Source organism: Myotis lucifugus, unplaced genomic scaffold, assembly GCF_000147115.1.
Source record: "Myotis lucifugus unplaced genomic scaffold, Myoluc2.0 scaffold_0, whole genome shotgun sequence".
NCBI classification, from domain to species: Eukaryota; Metazoa; Chordata; class Mammalia; order Chiroptera; family Vespertilionidae; genus Myotis; species Myotis lucifugus.
The window spans coordinates 38,770,435-38,787,438 of record NW_005871048.1 but is presented as its reverse complement, the minus strand read 5'-3'; the positions used below and the strand labels follow the sequence as shown (position 1 = coordinate 38,787,438).

The 17,004-nt window shown below is 39.7% G+C and overlaps 1 protein-coding gene across 12 annotated transcripts in view; it reads right to left on the bottom strand.

The window, feature by feature from the left end:
* Positions 1-5,384: 5,384 nt before the first annotated feature.
* COL4A3BP (collagen type IV alpha 3 binding protein) overlaps positions 5,385-17,004 on the bottom strand; it is a 98,516-nt gene continuing 86,896 nt past the window's right edge. For 9 of the 12 annotated variants that reach the window (XM_006081317.3, XM_023750665.1, XM_006081315.3 and 6 more), the window contains one exon: positions 5,385-8,543. In XM_006081317.3, the coding sequence (XP_006081379.1) occupies positions 8,380-8,543 (164 nt within the window). In that variant the 3' untranslated portion in view covers positions 5,385-8,379. Of the gene's footprint in view, positions 8,544-14,886; positions 15,024-17,004 lie in introns of all 12 variants that reach the window. The other 3 variants (XM_006081314.3, XM_006081316.3, XM_006081313.3) reach the window with 2 other exon arrangements.

Sequence of the window (17,004 nt, the reverse complement as noted above, 5' to 3'; positions counted from 1 at the left end):
CCCCTTTCTGTGGGGGTGATTTCATGAGCAGTGATTGCATGTGGCAGGACAGGACTTTTTCTCATCTTAGGAAAGGATAGAGAAATCAAAAGGAAACATTCACACTGTTCAAAGGTCTGAACTCAAATGAGGATGCAGAGCTGCAAAACAGCAATACAAATCCACTGTATAGAAGGTGAAACAAGCAGTAAATTAGCTACAGAAAACATTTTTCAAGACCAATGCTTCCCTAACTATTCTGGCCAAGACTAATTTATTAATAAACTTTCCACAGCAAAGATAATGGATAACCTGTACAGTGAAAACCAGGAGATGTTATGTTGTAACATTCCTATTTTCCCCCCACTGTAATGGAACATGCTTCCCACACTCCCATTAGTTTTCTTTTCCTCCTGAACAAATGTAAGAGCAGCTGAGGGAGGTATGGGCACTCTTGCATCGGGTAACAGTTGCCTCGCTTGTGCTAACAGCTGCAGTTAGGAGGTAGAACACAGAAGAGTACGTTAACTCGGTGCTTCTCCAACTTGAGGATGCAACACACTCATTGGGAAGACCTGTCAAAACAAATTGCTGCCCTAACCGGTTTGGCTCAGTGGCTAGAGTGTCGGCCTGCGGACTGAAGGGTCCCAGGTTCGATTCTGGTCAAGGGTATGTACCTTGGTTGCAGGCACATCCCCGGTAGGGGGTGTGCAGGAGGCAGCTGATCGATGTTTCTCTCTGATCGATGTTTCTAACTTTCTATCTCTCTCCTTTCCCCTCTGTAAAAAAATCAATATTTTTTTTTTAAAAAACACAAAACAAACAAAAAAAACAAATTGCTGAGTTATCCCCAGGGTTTCTGATTCTCTGGGTCTGGGTGGGGCCAGGACTTGGACAGTTCTATTGATGCTGCTTCTGCGCTAACAGTTCTGGGTTTCAGTATGAGGTACCTGGTATTACTGAGTGAACAGTATTAGAAAATCATGTTCATTCAGAAGCACACAGTTGGAAACCTCTGTGGAAAGATCAAGTGTTGGTTAATAAGAATTAGAATTGCCCTAACCAGTTTGGCTCAGTGGATGGAGCGTCAGCCTGCGGACTGAAGGGTCCCAGGTTCGATTCCGGTCAAGGGCATGTACCTTGGTTGCGGGCACATCCCCAATGGGGAGTGTGGGGGAGGCAGCTGATCGATGTTTCTTTCTCATCGAAGTTTCTGACTTTCTATCCTCCCTTCCTCCTGTAAAAAAACACACAATAAAATATATTTTTTTATAAAAAGAATTAGAGCCCTAACTGGTTTGGCTCAGTGGATAGAGCATCGGCCTGCGGACTGAAAGGTCCCACGTTCAATTCCGGCCAAGGGCATGTACCTTGGTTGCAGGCACATCCCCAGTAGGAGGTGTGCAGGAGGCAGCTGATCGATGTTTCTAACTCTATCCCTCTCCCTTCCGCTCTGTGAAAAATCAATAAAATATATTTAAAAAAAATAAAGAATTAGAATCCCTAGAGTAGCGGTTCTCAACCTGTGGGTTGCGACCATCGGAAAACACATATATCAGATATTTACATTACGATTCATAACAGTAGCAAAATTACAGTTATGAAGTAGCAACGAAAATAATTTTATGGTTGGGTGTCACCACAACATGAGGAACTGTATTACAGGGTCGCGGCATTAGGAAGGTTGAGGGCCTAGAGAGATACAGTAACTGACCAACTAGAAAGTATATTTGGATTTGGTGTTACCCTGCCCTCCACCTATGACCATCCCTCCCTCTCAAACAACACTAAAGGTCTGCATATCTTTAATGAATGGAATGACTGCCCCAGACAGACATCTACCCTGTGTTGATTATTAAATTCCTTGCTTTCCTGTCACTTGAAATTTGAAAAGGTAATCAGGACTTAGTGGATAGGGTAGGGGTAGGGGTAGGGAGTGGTTGAGGGAGCAATTCTGTTTCCACTCTAAAATCACCTGGGATTGTATGTTGAAAGTGTTGGACACCATAAAGCAAATGCAGAGGCTTGTTAGTCCTAAACAATGTGTTATGAATGAACCTACTCCAAGCTAACTCCCAGCTGAAGATCACACAGGAGCCTCTACCTCTCTGACCATTTCATTGTTTGGACTTGGGCTGTAGCCTCAAAGGGCTAATGAAAACAAGTTTTGGTGCACTTCCTGCCTCTCTTCTGATATATCAAGTATACCTTGCGAGAACCCGACCTCATTCTTAAACTTATATTGCTCTTCTTAGTAGCAAAATACACTCACCTCTGGCCATGGCACCTTCAACAGACATGGATGCTTTCACACTGCACAACCCTTGGGAAGTAGTCAAGGCTTACACTTGGCTTGTACACTTGGTGTAGCCTGGATAATTGCAAAACTCATGAGGAAAGGGCCTACCGAGGCCAGAATCCAAATATTTTTTCTTTTTAAAAATACATTTTTATTTCAGACAGGAAGGGAGAGGAAGATCAATGATCGGCTGCCTCCTGCACGCCCCCTACTGGGGATCAAGCCCACTACCCAGGCATGTGCTCTTGACCAGAATTGAACCCGGGACCCTTCAGTCCGCAGGCCAATACTCTATCCACTGAGCCAAACTGGTTAGGGCCAGAATCCAAATCTTGAACACCCCATCAGAAAAAAACTTTCAGAAACACCTCTAATAAATGTATTTCTTGATAGATTATGTTGACATGTATATTATCCAACAAAATCAAAATATACAAATAAAAGTTGAAGATTTTTCTGTACTCCAGTGGTAAATCTTGCCCCCATTTTCCTCCAGACTGAGGCCTCTTCAAGACAGGGACAATGCCTTGTTACTTTAGTAGAGCACCTTAAAGTTAAAGGTACTTGATGTTGAATACATTAATATAATTAGGACTTATTCCAACATAAAAATAAGTCATTTACAGTGTTGAGGGAGCTGGAAGTCTTAGAGAGCTCCATTTCAGTCGTGCCTGTCACTACTAACTGTGAGACCTTAAATTATTCACTTCACGGTTCTCTTTGTTTCCTTATTTGTAAGAGACAGTTGTCCTTATCTTACTCTACACATACTATAAAATGTTATATTCTCGCATATGTGTAGATTTTATTAGCCGAAGGTGAAATATGAGGCATTTTTCTAGTGGCTGTGATAAGGATCTCACGTATAGTTTAGGGAACAGCCTATGCCTTCCACAGAGCATCCTCGGGGTTCTGGGCAGAGTTGCTTAGCCATTTGCCTCTTTTCATCATGTCTCCTCAGGAACTGCAAAGCTAACCAGTTAACTCTTTGCAGCCCAGACCCTGTGGGCTGTCACAGCATTTGCTTTACAATTCCTTGCATGTTTGCCACAATCCCTGGCTGGGAGATTCAGATCTTTTTATAAAGCCTAAATCCTAGGGGAAAAGATAAAGGTGTCCCTCTTCCTGGATCTCATCCTTTTGAATTTAACATACTGTTCTTAGACAGCTCACCCTCCTCCATTTATTCCTCCTGTTGTCAAATATGTACCTTCTCACTGAAATAAAAATCTCTGCCCCTTTCAGTCCCATTTGCTTTTCACAACCTATCCATTTTTTTTAAAGTGAGGGTTTGCTTTTTTAATATATAGTTGACATACAATGTGTTAGTTTCAGGTGTACAACAAACTATCAATCCCCCCCCCCCTAATTTGCTGCCTCAAATATACATTCCATTGAAAATGCTTATTTTAGATGGGGCCCTATGTTCTGAGGCTTACAAGCTAGTTGGGCTGATAAGCTTATTATTACAGCTGCTAGATTAGTACAACAAGCAATATTATAGTACATTACTTTGGCCTCTTATCCGCAGTTTCATGTTCAGTGGTTTGTTGCCTGCAGTTCAAAAGTATTAAGTGGAAAATTCCAGAAATAAACAATTTAGTAGTGTGATGAAATCTCATGCCATCCTGTTTTCTTCCACCTGGGACATGAATCATCCGTTTGCCCAGTGTATCCTCGTTGTATGTTACCTGCCTGTTAGTCACTGAATGGCTGCCTAGATTATCAGACCACATTCACATAACTTTTATCTATATATATAAAAGTGTAAGCAACCGTCCGACCTGTAGTTATGATGTGCACTGACCACCAGGGGGCAGATGCTCAACGCAGGAGCGGAAACCACAGGCATGGCAACATGGAACAGACTGATGAATCTCAGAGGGGATGGGGGAGGTTGGGAAGAGGTTAACCAAAGATCTTATATGCATACTAGAGGCCCAATGCATGAATTCATGCAAGAGTAGGCCAGCCCCCACAGCCCTGGCTTCATCTGGAAGGTGGTCCAGATGGTAGATCTGCTGTCCAGCTGTTTGATTTGCATATTACATTTTTATTATTATAGAGGCCTGGTGCACAGATTCGTGCACTGGTGGGGTCCCTTGGCCTGGCCTGTGCCCTCTCGCAATCCAGGATCCCTTGGGGCATGTTGGAGAGCCGGTTTTGGCCCAATCCCTGCAGGCCAGGCCGAGGGACCCCACCAGTGCACGAATCCATGCACCTGGCCTCTAGTATTTTATAAACATGGTAGTAACTACTAAGCAGCTACAGTTTGAGATGCTATCACTTCCATTTCTCAAGTTAAAAACTCCTGATTTCCCCTCCTCATTTCTATCATTAGCATGGGAATTATTTACAAGTAAAAACAATGGTAACAGTTGATTTATTCCACATCCAAACAAAACCGGGCACCAAGTCCCACTGATTTTTCTCAGATGTGTAAAAGAAAAATGTTCAAAAAAGCCCTCAGGGACTCCCATTGCTGGCAGAACAAAAATCAACTACTTTGCATAGCCTGCAATGTTTCTCCCCGGAGAAAGTCTGTCTCCTCCTAGTTTTCTCCCTTGCTGCAGTCCTGTAAACTAACCCTGACAAGCCAAGGGACTTAAAGCTTAAAACCCGAAGTATTTGCCACCTTCTTATCATTATTCCTGTCTTACTCATTCTCATGTATCTAGCACTCAATAAATGAGAAATGACTTATTATGGCTAAATTCATGTAGTTAAATATGTGTGGATTGGCACTGTAGTTTCATTTTAGAAATTTCCAACTATATATACTTCCATTGTCTAGCAATTAAAAAAAATTTTGGACTATGACACATAGTAAAAAATTCATTTTAAATTGTAACCCACTATACACACATATTTATACATATGAAAAAATAGTCACAAAGTATTTACCTTTATTATTCTATGTACTTGATTATTCCATTCTGTTTTAAGAAAATAATTGGACCATAACTCACTAACAGTTTTCTTGATACCTAGCTGGGCTACAACCTAGTTTGAAGAACAATAAACTGGAGTATTTCAAGCTCTTAACTACTCGGAGAATTATGAAGGACAGTATCGTGGGGTGAAGAAAAACAATCAAACAAGCACATTTGTCCATAATATTTTAATACTTTTCCACTTTTAAATACTGGTTTTAATTTTGCGATTGTAACATGGAAGATCCAACTTTATTATTTTTTTTTTAAAAAAACATCATCAGGATCATAAAGCTATTATAGAATAGTTACACTCTATACACTCCCAAGGTACTTTAAAATGATTATGTTTTGAGTTTGTAGATGAACAATAACGATAATCCACATACATCGTCTGTATAACTTGGACTAAATACTGGAGAAAATGTTTAATTGGACAAACAACTGATAAGTTTAAAGATAACCAGTACAATTTCACGAGAACCAGCTCAGCCCTACTAAAAACTTCTCAAAGCAATCGACACTGATGTTGTATAGGTGTACAAATTAGTTGATGAAACTGAAAAATGGGAAACCTATTCCTCCATTGCCTTATTTTGTATTCTTACACCTCTCCCAGTCAACCTCCTCCCAGGTCTGGCTGCCCCTGTGGCGATCCCAAACCAAGAGCTGCTATGATCACCCTCCACCTCAAAACCACGAGTCCTGAATTCTAACTGAAACACTGTGCTCTTTCTCTTGAACTGTAGAGCGGGCACTCAGGGAACAAAATCCCTTATCACCAATATTTTTAAAGTTTCTATCATAGTACAAAAAGAGTAACTGAGTAGAAAAAAGAGTAAAAAGATAATTTTTTTTGGCTTGGGGAAGAGAAGTAGAAAATAACTATGGATGAGAAAACATCATGTATATTCAGAGTATGTAGGAATTAGCCACACGGAATTCTAGAGGGTCTGAAAATTGTCTAAAGGGCTAGTACCTATCCAAATTATAACCTGTTTTAAATTCTTTTCATACTCTCCTACTCATTTCTAAATCTGGTTGGACAGGATTAACTCTAGTAAAGTACCAGTGCAGTTATCTAAAGGTAAAATGTATCTTTTTCTTTTCCTTTTTAATACAAATATTTTAGAGTAATCATTTTATTTACAGAATTGCAAAAGTATATCATTAACATTTAGTGCAAATGCAACTAATGATAATTAGATTTAGATACTGCTTTGTAAACTTTCCATACCTTTGAAAAACAAAGCTATTTAATTTAGTTACGAAAGAGTTACTTGTCTGTGTTCATGATAGTTACCAGAAAAAAATGGCAAACAGAGAAACATTTATAGTGGGCATACAGAACTTTTTTTGAAGATTCCATCAGCATCTATGGTGAATATACCTTCCCTCCCCAACCCTCCCATACTCCCACACCCTGACCCACAGCTGATTGTAAAATAAAATACACATTTGAGGTATAAACTTTTCTTTTTTAAACATCACAATATAAAATGTTAACTGGTGATGTAGTAAACTGATAGAATTTGTCTTATTTGCCTTACTAGCATTACCACCATAGGCACTTTTCCACGTAGTCAAATTATGAACAGCATTTTTCTATAATAAGGCATATTCCATGCACATCATTTAGAGAAAAGTAAATTAAAAAATAGAAAAGATTTATGGAGCATGAAATCTGCGTGCATGTAATGTAAGCATATGTTTTATATGTATTTCCTCTCTGTACAGAATAATAAATACCACTATATTTGATGCAAGTAATTCACCTCCAGGATTGTGCATATGAAGTGACCAGACTAATCCCATCATTAAATTATCACCTTGCATTTATCATTAAGACTCCAATACCACATATGAAATATATACAAGACATGTTCCACGTGACATGACTTTCTGCTTTACAAAATGGGTTGGATTTCTGTGTTTCTACAGAGATGAGTAAGTCAGCAAAGCATCTACAAAATGCCTGCCTCTGATTTATGCAAGCACGTTTGTGTAGAAACATAATGAAGATTTTGAAGTGGGCAGTCATTTCTACTTCGATGAGTATAATTCCTTGCCTCAACTTCATGCTTCACGGTTTTTCACAAAGGCCTAAAACTAATAAAACTAAAAAAGGATTTTACATTTAAGTTCTTATAGCCACTAAGGAAAGAATCTCAGTCTGAATCACATGGAATACGTTAAAGCTCTGCTGAAGTTTCTGATCAAAAGGCAAACAGAAGCACTGCTCACATTTCTATGCGTATCTTGCAATATATCTTTTAAACTAACCCAAATTAGAAAAACTAAAAAACATACCGGTTACTGAGTCCTAAAAATATTGAATCAAATGTCAAACTCAGTCTGATTTGCTTTCACAAGTAATAACTGCATATCCTTACAAATTTCATTAAAAATTCTGAGTTCATTTTATCCTAACCATTTTTCCAGAAAGCAGTTTATACCCACAAGATTTATACAGATGTTTCTGTTCAAAGGCAGGCAGAACCAATTTAGAAACTGCCAAATTCTGTTTCTAACAAACTGAAAAAAAAAAAAAAAAGCTATAGTGTACAGAACACAACTAAAAATACAGGAACTATAAAGATAACTGGGGTTGTAGGAGGGGGGAGAGGAATAAAGCTTTTCATTCTTTCTCCATCAGAACAAAGGTTCTTCACGGGAGTAAGAATATAGAAAAGGCAAAATCACAGGTTATTAACAGCCCTCAGTTATTAAGAGACACTTTACATTACTACATGAATCAGTACAGAAATAAGCAGCAATGAATTCTATGATTATACAAGCAAAAAAAAAAGGTTGAAAAATTCTAGACACAGACTGAACTGCAGGCCTGAAAAAAGAGCCCCGTCCAGGTATTTGGTGCACAGAAAGCACATGCCCCATGAGCATTCCACTTTCGTGCTTTTCTTTTGTGCACAAAACCTGATACAACAGAGGATCTTAGGCTGGACCATATACTAAATTAAAAATTCTGAAAAAGTTTCCAAAAATTAAAGCATCAATTCCTAGTTGTGATTCAAAGTTGATTTTTCTCTCTTTTAGGAGCAAGCAAATAAAAATATAGCCATGTACATGTAATTTTACATGTATTTATAATTATAGCTGAGCATGGAGGTCTAGCGGTAGACAGCTTGGGTTAGACGTTCAGCTTTGCTATTGCAACATTTCTTCATTTTTGTACACAAAGTCAAGGTGTTGGGCCATAGACAAGGCTGTAGATCCTACGTTCCAGCTTAGAGCATTCAATTTGTGTGTGTGTGTGGTTTTTTTTAAGTTTTCCCTCCAACATGGAATGTCACACAGCCTTGTTTCAGTCACTGTAGGAAAGAAAATGACAAATTAAAAATTCAGCAATATATTGCTAACAACGGCAAGACTACCAGAATAGATTCCCCCTACCCTCTGAATTCATGGAATGCATAGATTCTCTCTTAAAATTTATCTTTAAAGGATTTTCAACTTTAAGAATATAAAACTGTTCATCAGAAGGAACAGAAGGTATAAGGAATCTCTGAAAGCTAGAAATGTAAAAGGGTAATGTACTTACTACAGGTAAACAAAGAGGGAATCAACCAAAGGTCTCTGGATTTGTACCCCACAAACTGGCATTTCCTTCTTAGTATTCAATAAAAATTATGCTATGTAATTTTTCAAGAATTTTAAAAATTTACTTAGGCTATGAAAAGACTTAAAAAACAAACAGGCACAGACATCATCAAATGTGTTTAAGAAATCTGACTACGAGTTTTGAAAATCTTTGGACCTTATTAACTTTATGGAATTTCTCTAAAGACGATGCTGATTAATGACAGTTACTTCTCCATCACCGAAGTTAAGCATGTTAGTTTTCTTAAGGTTACAGTGCTAGAATCCACTTCATAGATACATCTTCGTTATTATGAAACAAACATTACTTTAGGTGAACAAAGATTTTTACCACATGTTAAGGTTAGAATTTAGGTTCTTTGTCAGAAAGAAGCTCAATATGGATTCAAGGCCAGTGCTAATTGTTGGCCAGTGAGTCTTTTTTTTATTTCTATCTTTACATACATACAGAAAGGTCCACAAACAATGCTACCTCCTCCCCCTTGAATTTTTTTTCCAAGGGATTTCAACCACTTCCCTCCTAGGTCCACTAAAGAAGAATGAGGACACCGCCCCCCGCTTCCCGCCACACACAGTCAGTCAATAAAACAATGCTCCAAATCAAACAGTTTAGAGGCAAATGCTAGTAATGTGTGAGTGTGTATATTTGAAATGTTTAAGAAATTAGTCCTCTCAAACATAGTTGAGAACATGTTCTATACAGGGGTGGGCAAAATAAGGTTTACAGTTGTTTGTATGGAAAAGAATACAATATTTAATAAATATGTAATACAAGAATAAACTATGTGTTTTGCATACTCCCAAATGTAAACCACTTTTGCTTGACCCTGTATATAACTGCATTCTGATTTTATCCTGCTTAATACATGGTTATATTTTCTGCCCTGCAAGTAAGGCTGGGTGTGGGGGTGAAGAGAGAAAGCAGACAGAGTTGAATACTTAGTCTTGGTTAGAGCAAACAGCAACTTTTTAGAAATCTTTAGGCAAGGTGACAAGTCTACTGCCATTGTGTGGCATCAGGTTTCTGGTTTGACAAATATGGTGCAGAAATTATGTGTCCAGATCTAGTCATAATAATCCTAAGTACAAAATAGTCTAAAAATAGTCAGCACATTTAGGCAACGCACTTATGCCTGAAGAAAGAGAATTCCTCAAAGGTCAGGCTGTATTCCAAAACACTAAGCATTCAGATCAGTAAGGCCAGAATCTGTTTAACATTTTCTGGTCACCTTTTTCCTGGGAAAATCTAAATATCTAGGACAGGGGTCCTCAAACTACGGCCTGCGGGCCACATGCAAATACAAATATTGTATTTGTTCCCGTTTTGTTTTTTTACTTCAAAATAAGGTATGTGCAGTGTACATAGCAATTTGTTCATAGTTTGTTTTTTTTTAACTATAGTCCAGCCCTCCAACGGTCTGAGGGACAGTGAACTGGCCCCCTGTTTAAAAAGTTTGAGGACCCCTGATCTAGGACGTCAGTGCAATAATAACCCTTGTGTTAGCATGTGATAATAGATTTAGCTTTTCAGGTCTTTTTAAAAACGACATACTATAGCCCTAGCCAGTTTGGCTTAGTGGATAGAGCGGCAGGCTGCAGACCAATGGGTCCCGAGTTCGATTCCGGCAAGGGCATGTACCTTGGTTACAGGCTCCTCCCTGGCCTGGGCCCTCGTCAGGGCTCATGCAGGAGGCAACCAATCGATGTGCTTTTCCTCACATCAATGTTTCTCTCTGTCTTTCCCTCCTGCTTACACTCTCCCTAAAAATCAATGGAAAAATATCCTAGGGTGAGGATTAACAAAATAAAACAAAACAAAAAGATATACTATAGACAGCTTCAGAAACCAGATTTAATTAAAGACATCAGTCATATGGTTGACTATATTATTTTTATCTACTCAAGAATATAAATTTCTCAGCCAATGATTTAACATTCAGTATAGAAAAGAATGAGAAGATGTTCATATATACTTACTGCCTGTAACTTATACTTGGGTAATATCTATTACAAATTTTTTTCAATTGATTTCAAAGAGGTAGGTAAAGAGATAGAAACATCAATAATGGAGAAACCAAGATGGCGGCATAGGTAAACACCGGAAATTGCTGCCTCGCACAACAACTTCAAAAATACAACTAAAAGACAAAACGGACATCATCCAGAACCACAGGAAGGCTGGTTGAGTGGAAATTCTACAACTAGAAGGAAAGAGAAAAGCACACTGAGACTCAGAGGAGGTGCGGTGTTGGAAGAAAAGTGCAGAGGTACGGAGGCGCACGTGGAAAGGGCTGGAAACTGAGGACATGGTTGTCTTTTTCAATCGGGAGGGAGTCTCAAGCTCCTGACTGCTCTGAACTCCAGTTCCAGGAAAGTCTCTGGAGACCCAGACTCATACGGGGAGAAACTGGACTGTCTGGCATCGGTCGGAACTCGAGGGTGGCTTTCTCTCAGAGGTACTTGCAGCGACTGCTGGGACACTGAGAAGTGGGGCCTCTTAGGGTAGGACTGAGGAGCAGCCATAGCTGCTTGCTCCGCCCTGTTGATCCCCAGAGACCCCGCCCCACCCAAGCTGTGCACAGAGGCTTTTGCATATGAAAGGCCTGGCCCTTTGCAATCTGAAAATTACCTAACAAACTGCAGCTGAGCCAGAGAAACCCAGAACTTTCAAAAGAAGGCCCAAGGCCCCACAGCAGCTTGCATTGCTTCACAGCAGGGCTCCTGCTGGGTAGCCTCAGGCAGAGGCTAAATTAGCACCTCCTTAGATCCAAGAGCCAGTGTACCCAGTGGTCAGAGTGGGACCATCCAGATTACAACTCCTCAGATCCATAAGGGACACACTCAGGGGGCAGACTCAGTGAGCACCAAAGCCCCACTGAAGCAAGTCTTGCCCCAGAAGGGTGTCTCCAGCACAGAAGTTCCCCCACTGCAGACACAGCTGATTCTCACAGCCAATTGGCCTGGAGGTCAATTCCTCCCAGTGATACCTACAACAATCAAGGCTTAACTACAACAAGACTGTGTACAAAGCCCACAAAGGGGTACACCAAGAGTGTCCACCTCAGGTAATTAGGGAGGATGAACCACTGGGCCCTATAGGACACCTAGCACAGAAAGCCACTCTACCAACACAGGGAAGCATAAAAAATGCAGAGACAAAGAAACAGGTCACAAATGACAGAAATGGAGGAAAGCAAACTACTGGATATAGAGTTCAAAACCACACTTATAAGGTTTTCCAAGAATTTTCTAGAAACCGCCGATAAATTTAGTAAGACCCTCAATAAGTCTAGTGAGACCGCCGATAAATTTAGTGAGACCCTCGAGGTTATGAAAAAGGACCAACTAGAAATTAATCATACACTGACTGAAATAAAGAATATTACACAGAGTTCCAACAGCAGACTAGAGGATTGCAAGAATCAAGTCAAAGATTTGAAATACGAAGAAGCAAAAAACACCCAACCGGAAAAACAAAAAGAAAAAAAAATCCAAAAATATGAAGATAGTGTAAGGAGCCTCTGGGACAACTTCAAACGTACCAACATCCGAATTATGGGGGTGCCAGAAGAAGAGAGAGAGCAAGATATTGAAAACCTATTTGAAGAAATAATGACAGAAAACTTCCCCTACCTGGTGAAAGAAATAGACTTCCAAGTCCAGGAAGCACAGAGAACCCCAAACAAAAGGAATCCAAAGAGGACCACACCAAGACACATCATAATTAAAATGCCAAGAGCAAAAGACAAAGAGAGAATCTTAAAAGCAGCAAGAGAAAAAAAGTCAGTTACCTACAAGGGAGTACCCATACGACTGTCAGCTGATTTCTCAACAGAAACTATGCAGGCCAGAAGGGAATGGCAAGAAATATTCAAAGTGATGAATAGCAAGAACCTACAACCAAGATTACTTTACCCAGCAAAGCTATCATTCAGAATTGAAGGTCAGATAAAGAGCTTCAAAGATAAGAAAAAGCTAAAGGAGTTCATCACCACCAAACCAGTATTATACGAAATGCTGAAAGGTATCCTTTAAGAGGAGGAAGAAGAAGAAAAAGGTAAAGGTACAAATTATAAACAACAAATACACATCTATAAACAAGTGAATCTAAAAATTAAGTGAATAAATAATCTGATGAACAGAATAAACTGGTGAATATAATAGAATCAGGGGCATAGAAAGGGAGTGGATTGACTATTTTCGGGGGGGAAAGGAGTGTGGGGGGTGCAGGAAGAGACTGGACAAAAATCATACACCTATGGATGAGGACAGTGGGGGGGAGGGAGGTAAAGGCAGAGGGTGGGGTGGGAACTGGGTGGAGGGGAGCTATGGGGGGAAAAAAGAGAAACAACTGTAATAATCTGAATAGAGATTTAATTAAAAAAAGAAAAGAAACATCAATGATGAGAGAGAATCATTAATTGGCTGTCTCCTACACTCCCCACACTGGGGATCGAGCCTGCAATCCGGGCATGTGCCCTGACTGGGAATCAAACCATGACCTCTTAGTTCATAGATCAACACTCAACCACTGAGCCATGCCAGCCAAGCTTCTATTAAAAATTTAAATGCTGCCCTGGGCAGTGTGGTTGGAGCATCGTTCAATGCACCAGAAGGTTGTGGGTTTGATTCCTGGTCAGAACACATACTCAGGTTGTGGTCTCAATTTCTGGCCAGGGTGCATGCATATAAGAGGCAACTGATTGATGTTTCTCTCTGTTGCTCTCCCTCTCCCTTCCTCCCTCTCTAAAATAAAAAATAAAAATAAAAAAACATAGCCTTGGGTGAGGATTAAAAATAAATTTTAAAGAAAAACATTTAAATGCTAACACACATTGAGAGTTCACAGAAACAGAATTATACAAATGTTCTCCAATGGACCAAAAGACGCTCAAACTCATTCATAATATGAGAAGTACAATTAAAACTACATGGCAAGAGTACATTCAAACAATGAGATACTATATAGCCTTAAAAAAAGAGGCTCCCCATTGAACTGTAAAAACCTTCAAGATAATAAAGTGCAAAAACAAGATGCAGAACGGTGTTTATAGTATGCTACATTTTCTTCAACAACAAAAGAGTATCTGTGGGAAGATTATAATTGTATTTGCTTATTCAGGCATTAAAAATACAAAGAAACTAGTAATATCAGTTAATACACTTTTCTGTGTGTGGAGGGAGGACAAAACTGAGTGAATAGGGGATAAATTTTACTCTATCTTTTCATACTTTTGACTTTTGAACCATGTTAACACATCACTTATTTACAGATAATTAAAGATTCTGGCTCCTTGCACAAAGATGTTCAATGCAGCATTATTTGACAGTAAAAATATGAAACCAAAACAGATGTTACCATAGAGACTAGTTAATAAATTCTGCAACATTTATATAACATTTTAAAACAGTGAGATGGTTGTATATGTCTCGTATCTTTATATGGAATAATAGTTAAAATTTATTATTAAGTAGAAAAACAAGCTGCAAAATAATATAAACGTATTTTTTAAACAATTAAAAATTCATATATGTAAGTACATACATGTAAAAATCTGGAAGAATATATCACAAACCTAACAGTAATTTCTGCAAAGGGAAAGATATAGGGAATTTGTACTTCTGAAATTCTGCAGTTCTATAATGTTGAAATTTCTTTAAATAAGCAGGTATTATTTAACATAGAAAGATAAAAATGTAAGTTTTAAGGCTATAAAAACAACAACTCTTTATCTGGGAACATCATAAAACACAGAAACTACTTTCAACAGTTAACTAAATTTTAGTATCTGCAGCAGGGGTGGGGAATGTCTGGCCTGTGGGTCGTATAAGGCCCACAAAATCATTTGGTCTGGTCCTGCCAAGGCATTAGGGGTGAGTAAATTAAATGTTTGACCAAATATAGCAGGCTAATTTTTAGGCTGATAATTTTGTTTGGCCTGCAAATGATGTTTTAATATCCAAATGGGCCTTGGCAGAAAAAATGTTCCCCATTCCTGGTCTACAGAGTCATGTTAGTCAAAATTTAAAAGGATAACATCTATCTTCCAGTACCTGTTAATACTAGAACAAAATAGGTTTTCCTGCTGTTTTCTCCTGGACGTAAGAAGTAAAACGTTTTAGAAACTTTGGATACTCTCGTTTTGCCACTGCCCTTAACACTGAGGCTGGTGCCCATCCTCCGGGGTTCACTACGAGTTAAAGAAAAATTAAAATGTTAAGATACAATTCTCCAAATACACATGAAGCACTCATTTTGTTCCTTTGCTTTAAAAAATTTCATGATGTTGGAACAATTGGCATCTCTTAAAAGTCTTGACCATTAATCCTTCATATTAACTACCAAACAAGAACAGAGAGCAAATAAGAAAGCATTTATTACCTTTCTAAATTGTTCTTACTTCCCTAAAATATATTTAAATATTAGTACAGCTACACTTTAGGTTGAGGCAGATCTTTTCATTAAACTCTACTATAATCAAACTAGAGGCCCAGTGCACGAAATTCATGCACGGGTAGGGTCCCTAGTGGCTGCTGGCTGCCAGCTGAGGCCCTTCATTCTGTGCCGCCCCCTGGTGGTCAGCGCATGTCATAGCTGGCGATGGGACTCCCGGTCAGTTGAACTCCTGAGGGGACACTTTGCATATTAGGCTATTACAGGGGCGGGCAAACTTTTTGACTCAAGGGCCACAATGGGTTCTTAAACTGGACCGGAGGGCCGGAACAAAAGCATGGATGGAGTGTTTGTGTGAACTAATATAAATTCAAAGTAAACATCATTACATAAAAGGGTATGGTCTTTTTTTTTTTTTTTTTTTTTAGTTTTATTCATTTCAAACGGGCCGGATCCGGCCCGCAGGCCGTAGTTTGCCCACGGCTGGGCTATTATATATATATATATATAGACTAGAGGGCCCAGTGCACAAAAATTCGTGCACTCAAGGGGAGAGGGGTCCCTCAGCCCAGCCTGAACCCTCTCGCAGTCTGGGAGCCCTCAGGGGATGTCTGCCTGCTGTGGAGGTTCCCACCACTACCGCTGCGCTTGCCAGCCGTCAGCCCAGCTTCTGGCTGAGCAGCGCTCCCCCTGTGGGAGCGCACTGTCCACCAGGGGGCCAGCTCCTGCGTTGAGCGTCTGCCCCCTGGTGGTCAGTGCGCGTCATAGCAATCGGTCGTTCTGCTGTTCCGTCGATTTGCATATTAGCCTTTTATTATCCTATATAATAAAAGGCTAATATGCTAAGTGTCCAGTTGTATAGTCTTCCATTCAACCAATCAAAGTGTAATATGCTAATGATATGCTAAGGCCGCTCAACTGCTCGTGCACTGTCCACGAGGGGGCAGATGTTCTGACTGGTGGGTTAGCTTGCTGCTGGGGTCTGGCTGATCGGGACTGAGCGAGACAGGCCAAACATGCCTGGAGTCCTCCCGCGGTACCTCCCCCACTGGCCAACCTCCTGCATCCCTCCCTGGCCCCGATCGTGCACCAGTGGGGTCCTTAGGCCTGGCCTGCGCCCTCTCACAATTTGGGCTTAGGGACCCTCCTCTCCCCCCGAGTGCACGAATTTTGTGCACCAGGCCTCTAGTATGGGATAATAACTTACTCAGGCATAACTATCTCTTTAAAGAACACTAGCAGTTATGGTCCTGTATAAAGAAGGTATGAGGATTTGGATTTCAATAACTACTACAAGTAGGAAATGGGTTTAGTAATAAGGAACCAAAGCAACAAGGCTGTCCAGCAGCAAGTCAATATAAAACAAACATGTAAGTAACAACTAATAAGGATTAGGGACCAATCAATGATGAAAAAAATGAGCAAGCCTGACAATAAGAAAAAGAACCACTAAAAGAAAAAAAAAAGAAAAAGAACTGCTAATTTCCTTTCCCACTGTTGCTTACATTTCTAATTCTACGTATATTCTTTTAGGTAAATACTTAATAAAATGGTTCTTAAAACCAAGGATATGTGATAGTGATCTTAATATAAAGTTTTTAAAAAAAAGTATTTTTATTGATTTCAGTGAGGAAGGGAGAGGGAGAGATAGAAACATCAGCTGCCTCTTGCATGCCCCCGACTGGAGATCGAGCCTGTACCCAGGCCATGTGCCCTGACCAGGAATGGAACCATGATCTCCTGGTTCATAGGTTGATACTCAACTACTGAGCCACGCC